Source organism: Rattus norvegicus, chromosome 9 (assembly GCF_036323735.1).
Source record: "Rattus norvegicus strain BN/NHsdMcwi chromosome 9, GRCr8, whole genome shotgun sequence".
NCBI classification, from domain to species: domain Eukaryota; kingdom Metazoa; phylum Chordata; class Mammalia; order Rodentia; family Muridae; genus Rattus; species Rattus norvegicus.
The window spans coordinates 93,647,409-93,673,766 of record NC_086027.1 but is presented as its reverse complement, the minus strand read 5'-3'; the positions used below and the strand labels follow the sequence as shown (position 1 = coordinate 93,673,766).

Below are 26,358 nucleotides of genomic sequence, written 5' to 3'. Positions count from 1 at the left end.
AGAGAGAGAGAGAGAGAGAGAGAGAGAGAGAGAGAGAGAGAGAGACAGACAGACAGACACAGACACAGACAGAGAGACAGAGAGACAGAGAGACAGAGAGACAAAGCGAATTTGCATCTATTTCTAACCAGCTATGTAACCATCAGGAATAGAAGGGGTTAAGAGCAACACCCACTCCCCACCTCCTCCCTCTCACTTCCTCCAACTGAGAGATGAAACTCCCGGACCTGACCTAAGTAGGACATGTGGGCTCAGGCCAGGGCTGTCCACAACCACTAACCTGGGAAGACTGGCAACCGACAGGATCAGGTTTGAACTTATTCTAAATGATCTTCCTTGGACAGAGCTGTCCTTTAGAGTGAGGGTTAGAAAGAGATGAGAGGCCAGAAGTCACAGTGAACCAGCCACTCCTACAAGAGCTCCCAGGAAGTCCACACCGGAAGGCCACAGCGCGCCAGACAAGCTCTGGGACAGGAGCAAGGAAATGAAGTGGGGTGAGTTGGGGGGTAACCATAGGACTCTCTGACAGCTAGCCTACCCGCGATGAAGCCTGCTTTTCCCAGTTCTTCGTGTCCTTATGAGCTCAGTCTCAAATATCAGTGGGCCTTGGTCCCAGCCTGGGTGGCCCTAGTAACACATTTCAACACAGATCTTAGCAGAGACAAGAGACAAGAGAAAGGATGGGACTTACCTGCTGCTGAGTCCATTGTCTCCTCCTGCCATCCCCTACGCAGACCCCAAGGGACCCTGAACTTGGCTCAGGGCAGACTGAACCCCCGCTCTGAGACTCTGGGAAGCCCAGAGAGAACTCCTTCGGAGCCCTCCAAAGAGGAGAAAAAGGAAAGTGAAATTGTTCAACTATGACATCACTGTACTAACGCACTGGCCCCCACTAGGCTCTGCCCCACAGGGGAGGAGCAAAGACAGCCCAAGTCCCCAGAAACCTGGGACCCCTGCTGCCCTCCAAGGAAAGAAGGTGGGAGGGTTTGTTTCAGCTAAGAGCTCCTAGCTGTCTGAGGCCAGCTGGCTGGTTAGTAAAGGAAGGAACTCCTTTGCCCTTTGCTGGGTGGTGCCTGGAAGGATGAGGAAGAGTAGGTCGTCCGCAGTCTCTCTGGCCTGTGGCTGTCCCGGCAGCCCCTTGAGTCAGAACCAGAGGAGGTGGCATCTGATATTTGAACAGCAGAGTAGGAAAAGCCAGAAGGCGTGGCTTTGTTTCCGAGCTTCTGACTTTAATGTAAGCTGGAGTGAGAGACCTCCCCCCTCATCCCCACCCACACACTTCCACCAACCAAAGGCAAGTGCAGAGAATCAGGGCGGGACAGCTTTGCATAGGTGTGACCTTGACAGTGAAGCAAGACAGGGCTCCAGCAACTTCACCGTGGTCTTGAGAACCAGAGGCATCTCGTGGAATTTGGAAGTGGGTCACAGTCAAGGCTTCAGCCAGGGACAATACAGTTTTAAAGAAGGGGTGCCTTACATTTATTCTGCACACCTTTTGCACTTAGCGCCACTCTCCTTCCGTGTGAGAAACTAGCTTGCGTGAAAAGATAAGAAACAGGACTGAGGACGCAAACAAAACAAACAAAAACAACTAACGGAAGACTGGAAATGCAGGCAAAACTGAGTCAGAGATAAGGTGGCCAGGGATGAGGGCCTGTGCAGGGCTCCAGGCTCAGACCTCTGCTAAAGAGGAACAAATTACTTCCTGCAGCAACAGGTCCCAAGAGTACAGGGATGCAAATGAAACCACATACCAAAAAAGGTCATCTTCATTTATAGACATCTCCACCCCGGCCAGACTTAGCTGTGTAACCACCAATCCATGGTTCCCCTAGGGCTGGAATCTGGGAAGGGGTTTTCTGCCAAGAAAGGGGATTTTAGGGGGGCAGAGGACTTGGCTTGTGTGATCACTGTGGCATGATAATATGTGGTAAAGTTCACCAAAATCATCACTTTAAATGAAGGCATCTTACGTATCTAATAAAACCGTGCTAAAAATGGGTAATTCTAATAGGCTCTCATTTGGTGGGAATTACCAGCCAGGTGAGGTTTTACCATCATTACCGTGTTCTCAGTATGTGCGGCTCCCAATAAAACCTTTGCCCTTATTCACATCTGTCTGATGTAAGAGTTTTTCCTGCTTTAAAGGTTTCTCGAGGGTGGGTAATTTTCTGGCTCATAAGCATACTTGTGATTCTTGTGCAGACAGACATACAGACACACACACACACACACACACACACACACACACACACACACACACTGTATTAACCAGACTTGCCTTGTTTCCTTCCTCCCTCAGTCCCCATCCCTGAGACACTCTGCGCCAAGCCTACTGCTCTGACTGTACTTGACTGCAAATTCTACCATTGGTATATGTCCCCATAGGAAGTACAGAGACTCTGTCCTGTGGAGGGCCAGCCTTGGTTCAAATCTAAAGCCCCAGAGGCTTCATGGATGTCCTGGGGTGGGGGTGGGGGGCCTCGTGGGTTAAATACACTTGGGAAATATTACTCAGAACACTTCTCAATTGAAGACTTCTCATTAGAGAGTCACTTGGTTGCCTTTTGTTTTACTTCAATTTTCTCACATACTGATCCTAATGAATTCTAGACATTTCAAAATGCTAGCTCTGGTTGTTGTTGTTTTGTTATTGTTGTTGTTGTTGTTACTGCTGCTGCTGCTGCTGCTGCTGCTGCTGCTATTAATTTAATGGTTTCTAGCAAACTTCTTCAGGGTAACCTTCACCCCAATCCAGCTTGAAAACATTTCATTCCTCCAAAAAGGTTACAATGCGGCCACTAGAGGAACAGAACCCCAGGTTGGGAAGGCGACAGTGGACACCCCCTTCCGTGTTTTCCAATGCTGGTCCTTAGCCTCCCTGCCTGTCACTCCACTCCGGGCAGATCTGGATTCCCAGTAATGCCACTGAAACCCAGAATTCTAACCATGCTGGGAAGCCTCACAAGGCAGGAGATAGGGGTGGAGGGGTTGGGGGTGGAGGGCGGGATTGGCGTGTCCGGCTTCCTGTTCTGTGTGCTGAGATCACTTTCGTTTTCTTTTCTTGAAACTTGACTCCTCTCGGTGCTTCTAGGACTTCGGGTCCAGACTAGGCTGGCTGGCTTTTCCAGGCAGGATCCAGGAACCTCTTAATTAATCCTGGAGTGACCTGGGAGAACCTGGGAGATCCCCGTTGGCAACCCGGCATCCAGGTGCGTTCTGCTCTTGGGCTCTGCAGCTAGATTCCAGATTCTTGGGGTCAGCTTTTATCTGCTGTACCCGAGAGTCCCCAGGCTCTCTCTTTGTTAAGTAATCCTTTCCAGAGACTCGACCCTGGAGTGGATGTGGATAAGAGGAAGGGAGGGGAGGGCAGTGAGGTCCATACACCCAACTCTTTTTCTGAAAGTTAGAGGCTTTGGGGACAGTGTCCAGTGCATGTTCCCCAGGTTGGACCTTGCATTTGCCCACGGTGGGCAGTGTCGTCATCATCCTCCCACATTTGCCTAATTATGAAGCTATTGGGAAAGAGAAAATGAGAAGCCTCCATACTTCTCTCTAGCACGCTATGGATTTTTTTTTTGTATGTTTGTTTTGTTTTGTTTTTAATCCATGGTCATTTCACTGAAATACATTACTGCGCATGAAGATTCAAGGGAATTTAATTTTTACTGCTGGCGACCCTGATTACCAAATGAGCCACAGAACACTTGAAATGCTTTCCATTTCTACCCTACTGGGGAGGGTGGCTGTTGTTTTCTTTCCTGGTCACTTTGAATATGCGCTATCAAGGCCTTCCCACTTGTCTGACTTTTCCCAGCTTAATTATGCATTCATTGTAATGATGCTCATTTTATTGTTTGCTTGTGTTTGGGGCTTTGTCTTTCCTAATGGATGTTTGTCTGTCTTTTCCTAATTTATTTGTAAGGCCCTTAACATAATAAAAACCTGAATGCAGGCATCTGAGACACAGGATCTTTTTTTTTTTCCCCTCTTGAGGACTGGGTTTCACTGTGTATCCCTGAGTGTCCTGGAACTTACTGTACATACCAGGATGGCCTGGAACTGGCAGAGATCTGCCTGCCTTTGCCTCCAGGGTTAGCATTAAAGGCTTGTACCATTTCCTCAGGCTTGAGGTACAGTATCTTGCACAGGGAAAAACAAAGTATCAGAGACAGACACACTCTACTGTAGATTGGTGTCCTAGGGCTAGGTACTTAACCTCTGTTGGTCTGACTTCAGAAACTGCGGCAGGTGACAAATGACAAAGCTGTCACAGTGTAGGCCTGAGTGCTGCTCTATAACAAGTCATCCTAAGTGGCGCCCAGAGCACATGTTCATGCTGCCCCCCCACCATGCATATCCTCAACAGCTTTCTCACCCACCTGTCTGTCCCCTGTCTGCCTGAATTTCCTCAGGACTGAACGGTCCATGACACACCTCCCCGTTCCACAGTTCCCCTGTGAAATTGTCTTCTTTTTGTTTTCTCCTCAAGTTTTTCTTGCTAAGTTTAAGGGACTAGGAAAGAAGAAAGGGACCAGACTGCTTAATTTGATGCTGAAATTAAATTCCTGGAAATATATATTACAGTAATATTCTGTTTAAAAAGGAGGAAAGGGGGCCCTTGTCTTCTTCTTCTTTGTGTTTAAGACAAAACAAACACAGAAACAAACAAGCAGGACTTTACTCTTAGCTGGGATGTAGCTCAGCAATAGGGCACTTGCCTATGATGCACAGGTCCTGGGCTCCATCCCCCCCCCACTGCCAATCCCTCCCAACCCCTCCGTGATTGCAAGATTTACTAGGGCTTGCCTTCTTACAACAGTTTGTCACCAGGAAGTTCTCTTCCTGTTATAACTGACTGGTTATTTTCTCATGGTCTGGAAGCAGTCGATTTTTATAAACAGCCCATAAGAAGACACAGGTCTGACCCAAAGAATGAAATGGGGTCATAAAACCAAGTGGTGACTTTGACCAATCCTAATTTTCATGTCCTTCCTGATTCTATTTGTGTTATCTGCTTACCTCAAAATGCTGTGAGTGATTCTTCAGTGTCTAAATATTACCAGGTTTCTAGCTCCACATGTCAGGTGGTCCCTTTCCCGTAAGCATTGGCACTAGATGTGCTCAGCCACACTGCAAAGTGATCTGTTCTAACCCAGGTCATCTATTCTCAACTCTCTCTATATAGACTCAACTGTGGCCAAGCACTTTCTCAATAGTAAACCAGCAACTAGAAAGTCAAGTTCAATTGGTACTCAGCCCCCTCCACATTACATGATCCAGCATGAGGGTCACTTACCTCACCTCTGTCTGCATTGGAGTTCTCCAGTTAGGTAGTTGTGATGACAGTGGCCATCTTGCAACGCTTCGTGAACTCCAATAAGTTACTACCTATGATATCCTTGGAACAAAGACTGCACATAGGACATACTCAGTGAATAAGAGATGTTTCCAAACCCACTTTAACTTTTAAAATCCCTTTCAGGATGGTGGTGTGCTGTTGTCTGTCCCTCTCGGCTTCTGGTTGCTGGGCACCACCTTTATTTCCTCTACCAATGGGTCTTTTAGCAAGATTTTGTTCTGTAGACTGCTAAGGGATGCCTGAAGACTAGAATGTCTACCTTTGAGAACCCATTTTATGCAGAGAGCCACTCCCCCATGCTCCTGATACCTTCTGCCTCTGTTTTCTCAGCCTGCCTCTTTTTATAGGATGTTCACCCTGACCAAGGCCTTGGAAAAGGCTCTTCTTCAGCATTTCATATACACGAAGCTGGACATCGCCTATGCCATCAACAAGCCGTTCCCCTTCTTTGAAGCACTCCGAGACAATTCCTTCATCACTGAGCGAATGTACAAGGTGAGGCCTGTGGGCCCTCCACAAAGCAGCCCAGTCCTCATTACATGTGTTCCAGTATTGAGATCTCTGACCACAACCCACCAGGGCTCCTAGAACATGGAAGGCCCAATTGACCATGATCATTATTGCAGAAAGAGATGGTTGGGAGAAAGGGTGTCTTGGGGCTGTGTTAGGGACAGGGTATATTGTAGGTGCTAGAGGTTCAGAGATGGATATGTTTCTTGCCTCTGTTTAGCTTCTGGTGGCTCCTGAAAGCTCCTGGAGTTCTTAGACTAATAGTCCACTGCCATCTCTTTCCACCTCTATGTCGTCTTCTCTCTTTTGTCTTCTCCTCTTTCTTCCTTTGATAAGAACACTTGGTTTAAGCACTGCTCTAATCCAGGATATCGTGTCTCAGCATCCTCAGTGGCAAAGATCTTTCTTCAAATAAATTCACGGTCACAGGATCCAAATGTCACATATTTTTCTGGCACCAAGATGCTGTTAACCCAATGCTCAGCCATTGTCCCACCGTCTAAGAGCATGTGGAGCGTTGGTCATTCTGAAACAAAACATCACATTACATTTGTTGTGATGTGTCTGTGTGAGAGTGCACAGGTGTGCACATATGCCAAGGCATGAGTATGAAGGTCTGAGGAGAACTCGTAGGAGTTGGTTTTTCTCTTTCTGCCATGCGGATCTTGAAGACTGAACTCAGGTTAGTTATCAAACTTGACAGCAAGCGCCTTTACCTGATGCACTGTCTTGCAGGCTCCCCAGTTCATTCTGATGTAAGGCAGGCACTGGAAGACATGGCTATTTGTACGAATGTAGTGCTTGGTACATCGTTTGGGTGGGGTTTTTTGTTGTTTGTTTTTTTCAATTTGGTTTTGTTTTTTATTTTATTATCTATTTATTTATTGGATTTTTTAATTTCAAGCTCAGGGAATGTAAAATGTAATATTTACATTAGCTTTTACAATTGCATGTAATTGTCATCTCAGAGGCTTTCTGCTGAATAAACTCACCTTTTCTAGTTCTTTCTAAAATCTGGCTGGCAGGTTCAACTCAGCTCTTCTGGCTCCAACTCCTCTCCAAGCTGACTGATTCAATATGGCTTCTCTCAGCTTCTCACTGAATTGCTCTGCTTGGCCTCAAACTAACTGGCAATTTGTTCTAATCTTTGGGCTCTTTATTCATTGGCTTCAACTGCCTCTACTGACCTGCACTGAACTGCATGAATTCATGAATGAACTCAGCTCCACTCCATTGCACTTACTGCACTGACTCTCCACTCACTGACTCAGCTCCTCTGCACTGCACTCACTGCACTGACTCTCCACTCACTGACTCAGCTCCTCTGCACTGCATCACTGCACTGACTCCCACTCACTGACTCAGCTCCACTGCACTGCACTCATTGCACTGACTCTCAACTCACTGACTCAGCTCCACTGCACTGCATCACTGGACTGACTCTCCACTCACTGACTCAGCTCCTCTGCACTGCACTCACTGCACTGACTCTCCACTCACTGACTCAGCTCCTCTGCACTGCACTCACTGCACTGACTCTCCACTCACTGACTCAGCTCCACTGCACTGCACTCACTGCACTGACTCTCCACTCACTGACTCAGCTTCTCTGTACTGCACTCACTGCACTGACTCCCACTCACTGACTCAGCTCCTCTGCACTGCACTCACTGCACTGACTCTCAAGTCACTGACTCAGCTCCTCTGCACTGCATCACTGCACTGACTCCCACTCACTGACTCAGCTCCTCTGCACTGCACTCACTGCACTGACTCTCAAGTCACTGACTCAGCTCCCCTGCACTGCATCACTGCACTGACTCCCACTCACTGACTCAGCTCCTCTGCACTGCACTCACTGCACTGACTCTCCACTCACTGACTCAGCTCCTCTGCAGTGCACTCACTGCACTGACTCTCCACTCACTGACTCAGCTCCTCTGCAGTGCACTCACTGCACTGACTCCCAGATCACTGACTCAGCTTCACTGTGCTGAACTCACTGTACTGACTGAACTCAGAGACCTGCATGACTCAGTCTCCTGAAGATTTAACTACATTTTATACTAAATTTCCTCTTAAATTAAAAAAAGAATATTTCTTAAATTTGGCAGTTTTGTTTTGCTTTGTTTTGTTTGAGACAAGATTTCTCTGTGCAGCCCTGGCTGTCCTGGAACTCCCATTGTGGACCAGAATGGCCTCAATAGAAAACATTAGCAGTCTGACTGCCTGTCTCCTGAATGCTGGATTAAAGGCTCCTGTCACCAAGCCTGGCTTTTATATTATTTTAAAGTACTACAATTTATTTATTTGGGTGTGAGGCACACATCTGCTGTGGTGTGCAAGTGAAGTTGAAGGGCAGCTTGTAGAATCTGTTCTCTCCTTCCACCTATGGATCCTACCTAGGGTTCAAACCCGTGTCATCAGACTTGAGGGCCAACACTTTTACCCACTCAGCCATCCTCAGCAGCCCCAAAGTAGCTTTCTTATGATACAGAAAACCACAAATGTAGAGCTCTCAGCTCAATGAGTAATCATTCAAACTAACCCTCTGATCCACTCTTTGAAGGAATCTCTGGAAGCCTGTCAAAATCTGGTCCCTCTATCCAAAGTGGTGCACAATATTCTCACCAGTCTGGAGCAGACTTTCGACCCATCGATGCTGCTGATATTGTTCAGCAAAGTCAACCTACGGGAATACCCCAGTCTGGGGGCAATTTGTAGAAGCTTCAGAAATGGTAATGTGGTTTCTCCAATCCTTTCAACATGCACAGTGTTGCCACAGTAAAAGCCTGGGTTTGTTGCCAGTGTGGAACATACACTCCAGTGCCTGCTTTCCCTGTGTAAAGGCGTAGGTCACACTCGCTCACAAAAGCTGCTGGAGGGGTAGACCTGACTGACGCTGACCTCAGTTTCCCCAAGGTGAATTTCTGTAGGACACAGATGTTTCTGATGCAGCTATTCAATGAATTTTAGTGCAGGAATAGCTGTTCATTTGGAACAGAGTCCAAAATGTAGCCCAGGGTGGCCTAAAATATAATCATTCTACCTCAGCCTTTTTTCCAAGTACTGGTGTAACAAAAGTGAGCCATTACACACACCCATCTTGAAAATAAGAACTATTGGAGCATCTACAGGGAACACATAAGGCAGCAGAAATGTCAGAACCCAATATGGGGGGAGGGGGCGTGAATTCAATATCTATCTCTTTGTGACAGTGTGAGGGCCCCACACATTTTGTATGATCATTTCACATGACCTTAAAACCACCTGTGACATCATTGTTAGCTGCATTTAACAAAGAGGGGAAGTTCAGAGGTAACTCCACGATCACTTGTCAGATTTTTATTTCTGTCACAAAATGCCTATGATAATCTACTTACAGTGAGAAAAAGTCAGGGGACTCTGACCTGTCATACACTTTGAGCCTTTAGCAATATAGTGTATCATAGCAGGAATGTATAAACAAGTAAAATTGTTCACTGTGTGTTCTAAAAATGGAGAAAGGAGAGGATTGGATCCCACAATCCCCTCTAGAGATGTCCCCAATAACCTAACACCTCCTCTCAGCCCCAGCTCTTCGAGTCATCCCGTCTCCCTGTAGTGTCACCTGAGACCCTAAGTTTTGAGGGGACATTTGGCATCTAGACTGCAGAACTGGGTAAATAAAGGAACACAAGGGGTCAGCCACAGGTCTGGGGGTTGGAGTGAGAGTAAGAGAACCAGGCAATAAAGCCACTTGAGATTGGAGAATACACACCCAACAGAGAGTCAGTTTACCGGAGAATAGTGAGAAGAGACCCCAGTCACACTGCACTGTGACATTGGCCTTGCTCACTATTGACATGTCACTGTCAAAAGGCTCCTCTCTGGGGGAAGGAGGATTCCTTAAGCTGAGAGAGCAGCTGAGGGACATCTTCACCTTTAAGCCTTGCAGCAGGGCCAGGAGAAAGGGACTTAGGGATGCCCTAAGTTCATCTGAGCAGGACTTAAGCGTCTCCGTGGCTGTGCAGTTCCGTGGTTTTGTTCTGAGCCTTTGTTGGTATCCATGTCATTTCCTGTTCATGGGTCAAGGTATCATCACTTCCGAAATAAGTGACAAAGAACAGTCTTACTAGAAACCAGCCCCAATCTATTCAAGGGAGCAGTGTGTGGAAAGCCAAGGGCCTGGTGTTGGGAGGAGGAAGAAGATCCTAGGGCGGTCAGATAGATGTGGCCAGATCATAGGATGCAATGGAACCTCAGAAGTGAATAGAAACCATAAGGTCCCAATGGAACCTGGTAAGGAAGTTTTGTTTCATTTAGTACAGGAAGATATGCTTGTTTATTAAAATAATAATAAAATAAGTAAATTATAAAATAATAATAAAATGAATAGAGACATTTATAAAAATTAAACCTTTCACACAACTAACTTTTATGAAACCCAAATTACAGAAAATTAAATCCCTGGATTCAAAATGTCCAATTTTAATGTGTTAAAACCCAGTTTTGCTTAACTCTTTTCCACTCATTTATTTATTTTTGCAGTCTTTTTTCAAAAGATTTTCCATATATTGGTCATATCATCTCCCTTCCCTCAACTTCTCTCAGATCCTCCCACACTACCCACCTCACTTCCTAGTCTTTCTCTCTTTAAAATACCCAAATCTAACCAAATCAAACAGACAAGAAGCATGGAGTCCATTCTGTATTGGTCAACTAACCCTGCACATGGGCCTACCCTGGAGTGTGATTGACAGGTCCAGCTTCACTACGTTGTGGAGGGTAGTCAATAGCATTGGCCTGTAATGTTTAGGGGTAGGAGGAACCTCTGGACCATTTTACATTTCTGTATCCTATGGTATCTTATTAGGGCATTATCTCCCTCACTGTATGATAGCTCCCTTTAAATTCCATTTATATACGTATATATTTTAGGGACCTTCTACAGTAGTAGATTTCTATGTGGTCAACACATTTTTGGTGTTGGATTGGGGACTAAGTAGCACTGAGTGCCCAAATAAATAAAAGTCACAAGAGGCCACAGGTGAACACTTGTGGTGATGAACCCGTTCTGTGCACCTGGGAAAATCAGTAATTCTGCCTCCGGTCCTGTGGGGAAAGATACAGGAGGCAGTCCTATCTGCCAGATAACTTCTGAATCTCCGGGGTCCTGACATGTGCTCCTTTGCTAATTCCAGTTGGCAATGCCTATGAAGGGAGAAACAGACCCGCACCAACCCTACTTGGAGCCTCAACCAACCCAGCAGAAGGGTGCTCCTTTCAGACTCTGCTGCCACAGCCCCGATCCCAGGCATTGCCACCAAGTCATCTGTCCTCTGGACTGAGAATCCGTGACCCCGGAACAACCTCACTGCAAATCACTGAGATCCTGGATGAGCAGCCCAGCCCTTCCCACCCAGCTGCTCCTCTCCCTGGCTACATTCGGGAAGGAAAAACCACTCCAGGCAAGAAACAGAGCCCTCCTGTCTGTCCAACAGCCTGTAACCCTACCTAGGATGCTGGCTTCCTGTCAATTAGAACCCCAAATTGCTGTCTTTTGTTGATCTGTTCCTTTCTATGCAGCCACCTTCATACAACCCTTTCTAAGAAAATCGCAAGTGCTGCCAGTGGCCCGGGAGGCCCGGATCCCAGAGCATCTTCTTCCTAAGCCTGGACGCTCCGGCTTCTGCCCTTCCTTTGGTGCTTCACCTTTCCTGAGCCTTCAGACCAGTGGTTCTCAACCGTCCTAATGCTACTACAGTCTAATGCAGTTCCTTCTGTTGTGGTGATCCCCAACCATCATGTTATTTTTGCTTCTGCTTCATAACTGTAATTTTGCTGCTGCTGTGCATCGCAACGTAAATATTTTTTGGAGAAAGAGGTTTGCGGAAGAAGTCGAAACCCACAGGTTGAGAACTGCTGCTTCAGGCCATTCCCCCTCTTCCCTGCAACCTGTGGGTTTTCCCTCCTTCAGCTGCCAGTAACAATTCAACAGCTACAACTGATACATGGTCAGAAAGAAGACCAGCAAAGGATGCCCAGCCCTTCCACGGGCACTGTGCAAAGTGACACTGACTGGGCTGTGGAGGGAGATGAACATGCCAGATGAGAAGCTGTGGTTGGAACCTCAGGAGAAAGAAGGGGAGGGAAACAGAGAGAGCTGTCCTTTGACTCACAGCGCAAACCAACCATCAAAAATGCTGGTGTGGGTCTGGGGTTTAGCTCAGTGGAAGATCACTTTCCTGGTAGATATAAGGCTCTCTCTCTCTCTCTCTCTCTCTCTCTCTCTCTCTCTCTCTCTCTCTCCCTCTCCCCCTCTTCCTCCTCTCCCTCCCTCTCTCCCCTCCCTAGATGCAGAAGCCTTTGAGTCTCAGCCTTTCTCGTCCCTTTCTTTTCTTAGTGTGTTAAGAGTAGAACCGAGGGCCTATTGGACACTGAATAAGCACTGCACCACTGCACTACACCCCCAGCCCCTTTATTTATTTTTAGTTGAATCAGATTCTAAGACATATGTTTATTATTAACATTATTAGAAAATATAAAATTTTTATGTCTATTAGATCTAATTGAACTTCCAGACTTATGCCACTCGCCTTCCCTAAACCATTATTATAATAATAAAGTTTAGTTACATTAACTATATCAGGATGTACTCCTGATATTGCCGAAGATACACAGTCTGGACTCCTTGCTCTGCAGGACTGAGAATAAAGGAGCCTGAACTCAATAACTTTTCCTCCACTCCTCTGATACTTGCCATTCAAATAAGTTAACATAATTGGAAAGGTAATGTCAATAGAAGATTTCATCATCTACATTTTCAAAAGAAGAGGAAGAGGAGGAGGAGGAAGAAGGAGAAAAGGAGGAGAAGGAGGAGGAGGTGGGAGGAGGAGAAGAAGAAGAGGAGGAGGAGGGGAGGAGGAGAAGGAGGAATAAGAAGGGGAAGAAGAAGAATAGAAGAAGAATAGAAGAAGAAGAAGAAGAAGAAGAAGAAGAAGAAGAAGAAGAAGAAGAAGAAGAAGAAGAAGAAGAAGAAGAAGAAGAAGAAATAATCCTGCTATTAAACTATTCAGTCCCTTCTGTATCCTACCATCCCCTGGCCACCTGCCTCCCTTACTGGTTAGAATCACTGTTCTCTTTACCACTCTGGCCCCACCTGCTCATCCTGAAATCCTCAATTCTTTTTCTTCCCTCTGCTCAGTGTCCTCAAGAGATCACCAGAGAAAAGATAAGGAAGACTCTCAAGAGATGCCCCACCATCCCTCAGGACCCGAAGCAGGTGACTTGCCTTTGACTTTAGCGTCCTCCTTTTGGGCATGTACACCATCCACTCTCCTCCCTGACAGCCAGTTTGGTAACCCACCCTTTTCCTTCTTCCTCCAGTTGTCAAAGACATCTTAACATCCAAGACTAACAATCGAGATGACTCAGGAGCACAGCCTCCGGGTTCTCCTGGCACCATGCATGGTAATGCTGGTTAAGGCTGACCTAACTCTTAGCAGTCTTCATTGGGACAGCTTATGCTCACCTCCACTTTCCTACCAAAAAGAAAAGCCATTGGAGTCCTCTTGGTATGAGGCTGTCTATTTCTATCTCAGCTGAGCTTCCCGCTCCTCACCCAAGCTTGGGATGTAGAGTTGTGGGGAAGGCAAAGAGGCAGGACGGGAAAGGCAGACTTCTGGATCCACCAATCAGAAAGTCCCCTCACACCTGCTAGACTTAGACTCTAAATGATTGATTGGTGTCAACAAGCAGACGATTCCAAATAGAGCCACAAGAGACCGTAGTGGGCTCCAGGAGAGCAGAGGACAAGGTAGGGCTGGACTGTGTGACCTTGCAGCTGTGATGAGCTCACAGCAATGGCTGACGCTCAAACTGACAGCCTCAACAAAATGCATGACAGGAATCCCGTTTGTCCCCAGCGGTGGGTGATGTCGCTGATGTGGCTGGCTCTCCTTCCTTGACTTCAGCTGAGTGAGGGAACTGTCTTTCAGTACTAGTCAATTCTACATAGTACAGAGTACTAAGAATATATGATATTAAAATGATAGGAAAAGAAAGAAATGACCACAAAAGCCGTAGACAGTTTACAATGTGACCCAGTTACCTGACCCTAAAGAAGTCAGAATTTAAGACAATTTTCATAATATTGCATAAACAACAGACAGCCTTAAGGAGATGGACCTTTTTACCTATTGTGGTATCAAGCCCCCTCTGTTTTTCTTATTGCATCAAAGCAAGCCAAATTTCATAATGAATTTGCTGTTAGCAGATGCATAGGTAACAATAACAAAGCGGTGAGGGCTAGAGAGGTGGTCCAGTGCCTAAGAGCACTGACTGCTCTTCCAGAGGATCTGAATTCAACTCCTACCACCTTTATAGTCGCTCACAACCATCTGTAACTCCAAGCCCAAGGTATCTGACACCCTCTTCTGGCCTTTGCAGGAGCCAGGCATACACGTGGTACACAGACACACATGCAGGCATAACACCCATAGACATAAAACTTTAAAACTTAAACTAAGGGGGTCAGGTCAAGGTGGAGCCCTATGGGCTGGCAGATCCCTGCTTCCCTCCCTGCTCTTCGAGTTCTCCAACTGGCTTTCCTCTGCACTTTCTCTTCAGTCCATTCTGACTTCTGGTGTGAATTCTGTTTCTTTTGCCAGTGGTTCAAGATAATTCTCCAGCACCAAATGACCCGGAAGTGCCCCAGGAAGCTCCCTGCACACCTGCAAACAAGAAAGGTACAGCCATCCTTTCCTGTGCCATGCTCCCTGTTCTAGCTGCGGCGCATCCCAGCATCCCTGTTTCTGCAATGACACAGCATTTCCTCGTTTTCTTCTCACTCTGCCTTCCTCAAAGGCCTTGTGAAAAGTATAGGCGACAAGAAGGCACTTAGACATATTGACCCAAGCATTGCTCAAATTCACTGAACTCCTATCCACAATTGCTTAGTGTGACTGGTACACTCTCCTCCCCGCCCCGGAGGACACCGCTTCCTGGTAAGTCATATGCAGGTGTCATCGTCACTTAAACCTCACAGTAGCAAGCAGGTTGGATGTCCACCTGGCTGCCTACTCCCATCTCGCCTTCTCCCATCGTCTACTCTGAGGTGTCATCGTTCAATTAAAACCTGTTATTGTCCTGGCTCGCTGGCTAGAGGTCCCTGCCACCAAGCCTGGTGATCTGAATTTGATCCCTGAAATCCATATGGCAGAAGAACAGAAACGACTCCTACAAAATGACTCTTGACCTCTGCATGTGAACCAAAGAACATGTGTACAACCTCCACATACCCAAAATATCATGTTGATGTTGATGATGACTATGATGACGATGATGGCGATGATGATAAAAACACTGTGATCTATCTGATACTGCCATCCATTGGCTTCCCCATTGCTTCCTAGAAGCCTTCCAAGTCTGTTTTCTCCCGCCTCAGATCTTGCCATGATCCTGGATACCTTCAAGGCATCATGGGTAGCAGGCAAGCCATCCACTACTCCAGCCACTTACGTCTTTATCTCCTCACGTCTGGTTATTTTTTTCCCTTCTCAAATTCTTCATTTCTCATGTCCAAAAGCCATCCATACCCTACCAATATCTGACCCTAGCTTAATTTCCCAATAACTGATTCAAAGAATTCTCATTTTAATACCTGTCCTTGAAGCTTGTTCCTTCTAGTTCAACCTCTGATTTCTCCTTCCTTCCCAGTTGATCCTTTAAAAAGGTTAGGGGTTGAGGTTGGAGAGATGGCTTAGGGTTAAGACACACACATATGCGCACACACACACACACACACACACAAGTGTACACGTGTACACACAATAAGCAAAAATATAATTTAATTTTTTAAATAAAAAAAGTTTGAAAGCTTTACATGACTATAAAAGACTGTTCTCTTTTCTTCTTAGCAAGAAAAAGAAAAAGTTGCATCTGGTCAAATTCCAAAAGAAGACGGCAGAAAAAAAAGCCCCCTCAACATAAGATGATGGGTAAGAAGATGCTGAAAGGGATGCTGGAGGGGGCTCTGGCAGGGCTGGGGGATGCTGGAGGGGGCTCTGGCAGGGCTGTGGATCTGTTGCCACTTGTTCTGAACTTACTGGATAGGCACACAGGAGTTCTAGGCAGCGCAGTGATCTGGCTTTAAATTTCACCAGACTTGTTTCACAACTGGAGCAGACTGGAATCCTGTCCTGATGGCAGGTTACACAGTCCAAGGTGAAGGGTAGAGAGTATCAGGTTTCCTCTTTACATACTTTAGGAGGGCAACCAACCTTCCCAACTAAAGGGAGAGTAAGTAAACTATGCTACTTTCAGAAAAAGGGCAAATGAACCTGGGTCCTCGCCCTGAGAGGTAATTCACAGGAAAAGCCCCAGAGAAGCTGTTGAGAGGAGCTCTCCTGCCAGTGCAGTGTGGCTGTCCTGTGGGAGGCAGCTTCCACAGTCCCAACAGGAAAAAGTGCCCTGTCCTCCCTCTCCTCAGCGAAGGCCACTACTCCACCAGTCCTGCCCACTGCAGAACCTCAGGGCCTCCGCAGCCTCTCTGGTGGCTCGCCCAGAAGCTGCCTTCAATGGCAGGCATAGGGCTGTCCCTTCGTTACTTCACCCACAAAAGGTGCCTGGTGGCCTTTGGATGTTGCCTGTCTGCACATGGGTAGCTACATGGAAGGAAGGCCCTTCCTCACCCCCTGAAGTATCCCAGGCCTCGTGGTTCATGAGTCTTAGAAACCAGTCAGAAATCACCCCCCCATCCCCAATCGTTCCATATTTATTTGGCTAATTTTTTGTTTTGGGTTTGGGTTTGGGTTTGGGTTTGGTTTTGTTTTTCAAGACAGGGTTTCTTTGTGTTGCCCGGGCTGTCCTGGAACTTGCTCTGTAAACCAGGCTGACCTCAAGAAATCAAAGCTCACAGAGATTTGCCTGTCTCTGCCTCTGCCTCCCACTCGCTGGGATTAAAGGGATGCACCAGCTCTACCAGGCTACCTGGTTACTTCTTATGAGAGCTCCCTGGGGCGGGAGAATGTGATGACTTTGGGGGGAGAAAGTGAGGTGCACATAGGAGAAAACAGTAAAAGTGAGGTACAGCGATCTGGAAGGGAGGTAGAATGCGAAGTCTGTGAAGAAAGGAAAGAAGGAAGGGAGGGAGGGAGGGAGGGAGGGAGGGAGGGAGGGTGGGTCCTGGGAACTGCCATTTAAACCATTCATGAGTCTGTCTCACCAGGAGTGGCCTCACCTGGACCTGGAGTTCAGGAGAAGCTCAAGGTGGTGGGGCAGAGGACTCTGAATCAGGATGACTCAACTAGGAACGTGAAGGTAGTGACCAGGACTCTGAGGGAAAGGACTCGCTGTGCCCAGACATCCAGTTCTCAAGGTAAGGCAGAGGGTGGCACCTGCCATTGGAAAGGCTCAGCACAGGAGGGTCTCTTGGAGCTGGCATGGGGGGGGGGGGGCATGACCTCAGTGTTAGCAAAGAGACATTAAGAGAATGAGGGTCGGGGAGAAGAGGGGCAAAGAGAAGCAATATCCACTTCAGAGGAGGAGTTTTCGGTAAAGAAACAGCCACAGGTCACCCCAGCTGAGACCTAAGGCAGAGCATGTCAACCCTTTAGATTTTGCAACCTTAAAGATTACTAAGAACTTCCCAAGGTCCACGTCTGTGTTGTTTATGTCTACATATTTCTCCTTTATTCACAATTAAAAACAATAAAAAAAAAGCTTTGTTTAAAGTGAAACAATTTGGTCACATAACCAACCGTGTAGGAGAAAATTATTTCTGAAGCAAAAACAAAATTAGAAGACAGGTGTCAGTCCGTGTTCCCACAGCTCTCAGTGATGCTGGGCTTCATGAGAAACAGGTAGATTCTTTTTTTTTTTTTTTTTTTTTTTGTTCTTTTTTTTCGGAGCTGGGGACCGAACCCAGGACCTTGCCCGCGCTTCCTAGGTAAGCGATCTACCACTGAGCTAAATCCCCAGCCCCCACAGGTAGATTCTTAACAGTTGCTTCTGAACTCATGCACCTGATGGATTGCTGTGGCTGAAGAGGAGAAGGTCTAGCCTTACATGGAACTCCAGTCCTCTGTGAGGGCACCCCGTGCTCTTACCCCATCACCTGTCAGCTACACTCTGAATCCATGTCTCTGCCACTGTTGCTCTCTGTTAAAATAAAATGTCACACCAGCTGAGCGTGATAGCATAGCCCGTGCCTATAATCCTAGCACTTAGGAAGCAGGGGCAGGTGGATCTCTTTGTATCCAATCTCTTTGAGGCTAGCCTGGTCTATATACTCAGCCTCAGGCCGGTCAGAGCCACATGGTAAGAACCATACGAGTGTCTCCCAAAAGCAAACAAACAAAATCGTTACCCACCTTACTTTTTTTTGATATAGTGATTTGTTTGTTTGTTTGTTTATGTAGTCCTAGCTGACTTCAAACTCACTGTGGAGATCAGCCTGGCTTCAAACTCAGAGAGATACACTTACCCCTGCCTACCAAGTACTCAAATTAAACCTGCCTCCCCATCTCAGATGGACCTGCTACTCAAATAAGATTTTATAAGGCCTCAGACGTTTGGAAAGCGTTGAACTTTATAGTGAACTGGCAACATAGGCCCATACACAGTCTTCTTCGGCCAACTGTGGACTCTGGAGACGTGACAGAAGTATTTTATGTTTAACTTTCCCATTTTCCCACCCTGGGAAGAGGAGGCAGCCTAGAGTCTGCAGTGCTCGGCTCTGAAGTATGAGAGGCCCTGTGAGGTTGGGAGACTTCTCATGGAGCGTCCACAGGCAAGGAATAACATTTCTTCCTTTTTCTTCTAGAGATCAGCAAGGAAGCATCAAAACCAAGGGCTAGAAAGAGGCCTCAGAAGAGGCCCCACACAGCAGGAAGAACCATACACGGTAAGGATAGGGAGCCTGGGTCTCAGGATGCAGCCAGCAGGCGCCCACACTAACAGCAGCACTCTCTAAGCCAGGCTTTCACTGCCCAAGGAGCCCTCTGGGTGTCTGTTTTCCCACCACAACCTTCCCATGCATGATAGCTTAAGACTACTTACTGATAGACAGGCATGGACTGTGTGTGTGTGGTGTTATCTTTTTCCCCTCCTGAAAGGGGGAAATGTTTGCCCCCACTGAGGACAGCATCACTGCTGCTGAGAATCTGCTTGAGAATATTGCTTGCCCTACACTGAAAATCTCCAGCTTGTGAGTCAGGGTTGTTTCTAGAAATCCAGTCTCGGGGCAGACAGCTCAGAAGTTAAGAGTACTGGCTGCTTTTTCAGACTCCCAGCATCCACATGGTGGCTAGAAACTGTCCTAAATTCCAGCTCTAGGGGATACAATGACTTCTTCTGGCATCCAGGAGCACTAGGCATGATTGTGGTACACAGCTAAACATGCAAGCAAAACAAAACACCCACATACAGACATAACACTACACATAAGCAACCTGCACCGTTATGAAAGGACTTGTGGGCCAAAGGGTGCATGCGGCGGTTAGAGAATGAGTTTTGCAGAGTTTGGTCTCTCCTTGCACCTTTATTTGAGCTCCTGGAATCCGATTAAAATTGCCAGATTTACATAGCAAGCCCCATTACTATCAGCGCTAACTCTTGGTCCCACCACGCATCTCTGGCCCACAAAAGCTACTGCTTACCTTAAGAAACAAGCACCTACGTAGCTCTGAGGTCTTCTATTTTTCCCCCACAATCTCTCTCCTCCCCTTCCTCTCCCTCTGCCTTTCTCTTTATTCCTTTATTTTTATTTGAACAACCGGGGTTTGCAGACCACTGGGGATTCTCATCCATGTTCCGTGCTTTCCTGCAACTCGGACACTCTCCCAGTTCCCAGTAGCAGCCAGCATCTCACTGCTTTGCTGATTCCAGTTCTTCCTTTTGGCTTTTCTTAGTCAGCATTATAATTGTCCTTTCCTAAGACAGGCCGCAGACTAATCCCTATCGAGCTAGCGCGGAGCACAGTGTGCTCCCCACCACTACCACCTCTTCCTCATACTCACCACAAATCTCAACTTCCTGCTCCCTCTCTGCTCCACACCCATATGAACTACCTTAAATAAGTATCGCTTCTACAAGGAATTACCTTCAAGGCAGGGGCGGGGGCGGGGGCGGGGGAGGGGCAGGGGCAGGGGCAGGGGCAGGGGCAGGGGCAGGGCATACGTCTCCAACATGTAACTTGCTGTCAGGGAGTTCTCGTCACGGCTCTTTCAGAGTTTTGGTTAGTTGTCTGTGTGCCTCCTGTTTACTGTGTGAGAGGCATTTGAAGTCAGGAGTGGATCAGTCTTGTTTTCTGTCCTGTGTCCGGCTCCTCTGTGCCTCTGTTTATACTTAAACAACTAACGAATCAGAACAAGGAGGATGCCAGAACACTATGAATGTCCGTACCAAGGACTATGCTGCCCTCTGCTGGAATGTTCTTGAACTGCGCTTACGGCGGATTGTTTCTCCGGGACCTTATGCAGAGGCTTGCTCGGATGAGATAAGTTGGTATATTAACAAAGCGCTTGCCCATCGTATTGCCATCTGATCGTCATGATCGGACTCAAGTAAAAAGGTAAAAGATTCAAAGGAGCTAAGATCCACGTAGGTGCTTCTGAATGCTTTTTGTCTTTACAATGAAAAAGCGAAAAATCCCAGATGCCTCTTTAGTCCTTTTTTATGAAACACTTGAGGAAGCAGGAACCCAGGCTTATGCTGACTGTTGTCCCTCGGCTTAGCGTCTACCATGAGCTATGACTTCTAGGTTGGCCTAGGGTGCTTGCACTATTAGGAGTATTACTGAGCCAATTTTAGCATTTTAAAAACTATACGTTCCTTTATCCTTTAAAAATGTCATACATGGGGCTGGAGAGATGACTCAGCGGCTAAGAGCACTGACTACTCTTCCAGAGGTCCTGAGTTCAATTCCCAGCAACCACATGGTGGCTCACAACCATCTGTAATGGGATCTGATGCCTTCTTCTGGTGTGTCTGAAGACAGCTACAGTGTACTCATATACAAAATAAATAAATAAATCTTCAAAGCCAAAAAAAAAAATCATACATGCAGAGGCAGGCTGATCTCTGAGTTTGAGGCCTGCATGGTCTACATAGTAAGTTCCAGGACAGCCAGGACCGTTACACGGAGAGCCCCTGTCTCAAAAAAGTCATGCATATATACAGTCTGCTTTGGTCAAGCCCACTTCCTCTTTCCTCCTACAGCTTCCCCTGACTTCCGGCACATCCCCCTCCCATGTTCATCTCTCACTGAATCCAATTAATTCTGGGTATGGAGCCATCCGCTGGAGCATGGGCAACCTAGGAGGCGCCACACACCCCATCAACTGGCACCTTCCTCCTGTTGAGACATTTTGGATGACAGAGAAAGAACTCGTCTGCATCCTGGGCCAGTTCCTCACACACTGTCACTGTTCCTCACTGTCCCCACGTCTGAGCCACTCACCCCATGTATTACATGGATGATCCTTGCCTTCTTTTTGCCGGAATGAATGATGCAGTTCTTGATGTTCTTAATCTGTCTAGGACACCTCCAGCCACCCCACTTCCACCCTCCCCCTTGGTCCATGGGTCATAAAGTGCACAGGTCATCCCTGGTGTTTCACCTTCTTGGGTGTAACCATCACCTTAGCATGTCTCCCTGTGTTTTGGAAGCATCCATGAGCTGGTCTTTGGGTGACTAATTAGGGGTTTTTTTCCATTCCATTTCTCCCCTTCCTTATCAGCCTTCCTCCATAGAAGCTTTTCACATCAGGAAATTGTTTTTTATCTTTAATTGCTTCCTTGCATGCTCCCGGTTGTTTGCTCACGCTAATGAGGGCCTAAACCAGCTGCCGCAGCTCCCTTAGAATAAGGCTGGCTGGTGCTGAAGTCATCACACACAGGCTGCCCCTCAGGTTCCATCGTTAAAGGCCTTGAACTGAAGTGGGCAAATGAGGCCAAACTCAGCACCAGTGAGAAGTCACCAGAAGATGTGGCTTCAGAAGTCCTCAGAACTAAAGGCCCATTGCATTTGGGATACAAGAGGTACCTGCAACAGGCAAAAGAGGGGGTAATACTCGTAGCCTGACCCTGCATGGTAACTTGTTGCTCACAGCACTCCCACACCCCCGCTACCCCCTCATCTGTTGTGAGCATATTCAGGACGTCTGTCTTCTTTACAGCTATACTTACTATAGGGAATTAGCAAAGGCGTTTCCATGGAGACAGAGAACCGAGGAAGATCCCCCACACTATGCTAATCTGCCCACCCCACAGGGTTTAGAATAGTAGTTCAGGGTTACCTGTCACTCTGCTTCTCCATCAAATTAGGATCTGATAGGGGCAAACCGCCCACTGAAGTTGGTAACAGCGGCAACCTCAGTGGTTCTTCCAAGAAGCTGCAGAGCTGAGGAGAATCTGCCTCGCTCCAGATTCTCATCTACTGTGCTGGATTTGAAAGGATGCTGGAGACAGTGGTGGGACAAACCAGCCCACACCTTTATCCACTCGCTAACCTGGAGGCTGGCCTGGCTCCTCCAAAGCTGGACACTCTTTGAGGCAACTTAGATCCATGCCCTCTGTTCCTGGGAGCTCCATGGCATAACACCCCTGGAGCCATCTTTCCAAAGTAATTAATGGTAATTAGCATCTTCATATCAACACCATTCTTTCCTTTTACACACACACACACACACACACACACACACACACACACACACACACACACACGGTGCATTGTTCTTCTCTTATATCAACCTCAAACTCGACACACATTTACGGCATTTTCCTCTGTCTCCAAGAGACAGCCCTGCATGAACTCTCCACGCCTCCACCATGAGGTTGGAGGGGAAGGAAGCAGGAACTACCAACAGCTGTTTTAAACCCTTTCACAAATATTTCGATCGAATCTTAACCTGAGATCCCTGCTCTGAGGCGCTGAGCTGCCAGATCTTTCCAGGTGCACTCAGCAGACTCATCCTGAACCATCCAGAGTTGGGCAGTGACGGTGGACCTCATCTCTCAGTGCAGATCACTTCACTTACCAAAGTCTGTTTCTTCTCCCAGTTCCAGAAAAGTCCAAGGACGATGCTGTGGATTTTCTCTCTCCTACACTCTCTGTGACCTGTGGTGAGGCCAGAGGGACTTTGTTCAAAGAGAAACTGAAGCAAGGTGAGTGCCTGTTCTTCTGATGTTCTCTGGTCCCTGGATGATGGGTGGGCTGGAAAGGGAAGAGTGTGCCCATTGGGTAACTTGTCAAGAAGCAGATCCCGCTAGCCAGGCTACAAGGGGAAAAAAAAACAAAAGCTACAACAAAAAGGATTCCCAAGAAGGAGTTTGTAGACTTTCCTACGGAGCTGCCTACAAGCCCTGTGAAGTGAACACTGTCCCTGCGGTGTCTCCCGCTCCCTCAATGGCCTGTAGGGATTATGGTCCCCTGAGGCTGGGAGGGAGCCTCTGCTCCCACCCCAAAAGAATCTCCTCTTGCCCTGGGAAGGGGGAGAGCCATAGTGAGGAGGCTCAAAGGTAAAGTCACAGAGGATCCAGGTGGGTCCTAGAATGGCCTGTCTTTTTCTTACAGGATCCTCAGAAAAGTGCATTCAGAATGAGGCGGGAGCTTGGCTGACTGTAAAGGAGTTTTTAAAGAAAGGGGGAAAGGCCACGTCAAAAGATTGGAAGAAAGCTATCCGTTGTAACAAGAAGACATTAAGAAGTCTGGAGCAGGTACTGTAATGACCTAGGGTGATGGGTTCACATCCTGGAAGGGTGGGCAGCAAAAACTCTAGACAAATTCCTATTTTGACTCAACAGCATGACTTACAGAGAGCAGGATGCTCAAACAGGAAAAGTTGTAGATGACAAAGTTAGAACTGCAGGTAGAGGCACATGAGAGCCTAGGGCGAGCTGAACGGACTGAGAGTAATGGAAGCCAAGATTTAAGAAGCTTAGCCTGGTAAGTTTGACTGGAAGGAAACTAGCTGCAGTCGAAGAATTCCTTGTGTCCTCAGCCTGATAAGCCTTTACAGAAAGCCAGGTTCAAGTGGACTCTCTTCAGCCACCTCAACTGCACAGCCTCCCCCTACACCTTATGGCACTCTTCCTAACGTGTAACAATTGCAGAAGGCATGAGTTGCTGCAATTCCTAGACACAGCCTCCCAGTAATATGCAAACCATTATCACAGGGTGCTACCCAGTGCAGCGCCTGTTCTGGCGGGGAAACAGGGCTATTTAAACCTTTGGGGGGTGGGTAGAGGCTTTCAAGGTGAATGAACACCACTGGCCAGAGCCAGGGTTCTGGAAATGCCTTATTTGCCTGAAGAGGAATTCCAGGTGCTTGAGGGATATGACCTTCTAAGGAGAGAGGAAGTTTAACCTGTAACCTGGCTTCCAGGCTAAAGGACTGCCTCGGGGTTGGCAGAGGTGGGGAGTGTAAAGGCTACATGCACCTGGACAAACAGGCCCAGAGCAGGGAAGGAACGGTCCTATTCCTGACGGTCTCCAAATGAGATTTTGGGGGTTTGGCTATGCCTCTACCTCACTCTTACTCTGCTCCCCCTGCCCAGTTGCGTGACTCCTGGCTCCGTGGCAGGGCCACCAGCAGTGTGGTAAAGGTGCATTCCGTTTGAGCTTCAAAACCTGAGTTTGATCCCCAGAACCCAAGTAAATGTGGAAGGGGAAAATTGATTGCACAAAGTTGACCTCTGACCTCCATGTGTGCACTGTGGTATAGGCTTGTCCCCATAATAATAAATGAATAGTTTCTTTTTCTAAATAAACTTCAAACGTCACAGGGATGAGCATGTTTGGATTTTACCTGAAGAATGGAAAAAGAAAGTGGGGAAGGAACTGAGAAAGGAGAGCTTGGTTGGGTCTTGGGTTTAAGTAAAGGGAAAATTACTTTATACTAAGGGAAAACTTTAAAAGGGAGCCATTGGGGGGCTCATTTCTCTCCCCTCGAGGTTTCATTCCTAGTCTGATCTCTAGATACAGGTATTTCCTAAAGAGGGGAGACGTCAAGATCCACAAGGGAAGAAACTTCCAGAATAATCTTGTCAACCTCTTCTCTTTCAGGATGGATTTTTGTTCTGTACTTCCAAAAGTAAGCCTCAAAAAGAGTGTGACTAGCGGATGAGCTCCTGAACTATGCTTAGCTGTTGTGTGCTGTCTTCAGTGTCTGAACTTTGCCTTCGAGTCTCTGAGTGTCCCAGCTTCATGTTCGTGTAGGGCAACTCATCACAACTGGTCCAGCACTGAGTACACGCTCCCGATGCCTTTGTTCACAGCTGACTTGCAATAGAAAAGTACATGAATCTTAGAAAATAAAGATATAGCTGTTAGTGTCTATGTGCCCTGGTATTAAAATGAATAGAAACTAAAGGTGTCAGAAGGAGACGGCTTTAGTGCAAGAAGCAAGCACGATACCAAGTATCACTCAACGCCACACACTTAGTGCTTGTGGGTAAGGTGATCCAAACGAGCTTTGTCTGCAGAGACCCTCTCCCCTTCCAGGGCAACCACCTGTGAGCAGCACTCACGTCAGCCTTCCTTACCTCATAGGTGTGTTCTCCAGGCATGGTCTTACCCATGAGTGCCTTTCAAATGAGAACTTCTAGCAGAGGCAATGCTGTGTCTCCTTGCCCAGGAGACAGGCCTGACCCTTGGCCAGTTTCATTCAAAGTTTAAAACAAAGATTCCCCCAGTGTCACTTACAATGTAAACCATCCTTTATCATGCTGGTTGAAAGACACTGGGATCAAGAATGCTTAGAGTGTGGTCGCTACCAGATTCCATCGATGTAAAATATATTGATACAGGTACTGGGTAAACTTTTAAAACATAAAAAATTCCATAGCCATTGCTATGTCCTCTAGGTTCCCTATCAAGACCTTTGTTGAAGTTGACTCTCTATTCTGAGTTAGTAAAGGAGAAGCTTTATCCATTTATGGCAGTGGGCTCTCAACCTGTGGGTCGAGACCCCTTTGGGAATGAATGTTCTTTTCTCAGGGGTCACCTGAAACCATGGGAAACATCAGATATTTACATTACAATTCACAGCAGTAGCAAAATTATAGTTTAATGGAGTGGCAACCAAAGTAATTTTATGGTTGGGGGTCACCACAGCATGAGGAACAACTGTATGGAAGGTGTCTCAGCGTTAGGAAGGTTGAGAACCATATGGTATTTGGAGGTGAGACTTAGGAAGTAACAAAGGAGCTGAAGGGGCTGCAACCCCATAAAAACAACAATACCAACCAACCAGAGCTCCCAGGGACTAAACCACGACCCAAAGAGTACACATGGACAGCCCCATGGCTCCAGCTGCATATGTAGCAGAGGGTGGTCTTGTTAGGCACCAATGAGAGGAGAAGCCCTTGGTCCTGCCGTGGCTGGACCCCCCCAGTGTAGGAGAACGTCAGGGAGGAGAAGTAGGAAGCGGGTGGTTGGGGAGGGGAAACACCCTTATAGAAGAAGGGGAGCAGGATGGGATGGGGGGATTATGGATGGGAAA

General features: G+C 47.2%; 2 protein-coding genes across 30 annotated transcripts in view; one reads left to right on the top strand and one right to left on the bottom strand.

Moving 5' to 3' along the window:
- The window catches only part of Sp140 (SP140 nuclear body protein), a 50,061-nt gene extending 48,830 nt beyond the window's left edge, over positions 1 to 1,231 (bottom strand). For 20 of the 22 annotated variants that reach the window (XR_010054606.1, XR_010054607.1, XM_039083714.2 and 17 more), the window contains exon 1: positions 692 to 1,231. Coding sequence is in view for 19 of the 22 variants with exons in the window: in XM_039083714.2 (XP_038939642.1) it covers positions 692 to 723 (32 nt within the window). In the remaining 3 variants the exon portion in view is untranslated. Of the gene's footprint in view, positions 1 to 280; positions 421 to 691 lie in introns of those variants that run through there. The other 2 variants (NM_001012133.1, XM_039083715.2) reach the window with 2 other exon arrangements.
- Positions 291 to 25,193, top strand: Sp110 (SP110 nuclear body protein). Of its 8 annotated transcripts, none has more exons than XM_063267020.1 (14): positions 291 to 309; positions 3,095 to 3,212; positions 5,710 to 5,857; positions 8,442 to 8,610; positions 11,056 to 11,322; positions 13,059 to 13,136; positions 13,241 to 13,324; positions 14,524 to 14,601; positions 15,772 to 15,852; positions 17,082 to 17,231; positions 18,678 to 18,758; positions 22,916 to 23,020; positions 23,430 to 23,572; positions 24,921 to 25,193. In XM_063267020.1, exons 3-14 carry the CDS (start codon positions 5,711 to 5,713, stop codon positions 24,972 to 24,974), a joined length of 1,437 nt encoding a protein of 478 aa, XP_063123090.1. In that variant the 5' UTR covers positions 291 to 309; positions 3,095 to 3,212; position 5,710; the 3' UTR covers positions 24,975 to 25,193. The 8 variants fall into 8 exon arrangements, with proteins under 8 accessions (XP_063123090.1, XP_038939329.1, XP_038939330.1 ...); XM_039083401.2 differs by lacking the exon at positions 291 to 309 and adding an exon at positions 355 to 494; XM_039083402.2 differs by lacking the exons at positions 291 to 309; positions 3,095 to 3,212 and adding an exon at positions 356 to 494.
- The last annotated feature ends 1,165 nt before the right edge of the window (positions 25,194 to 26,358 follow it).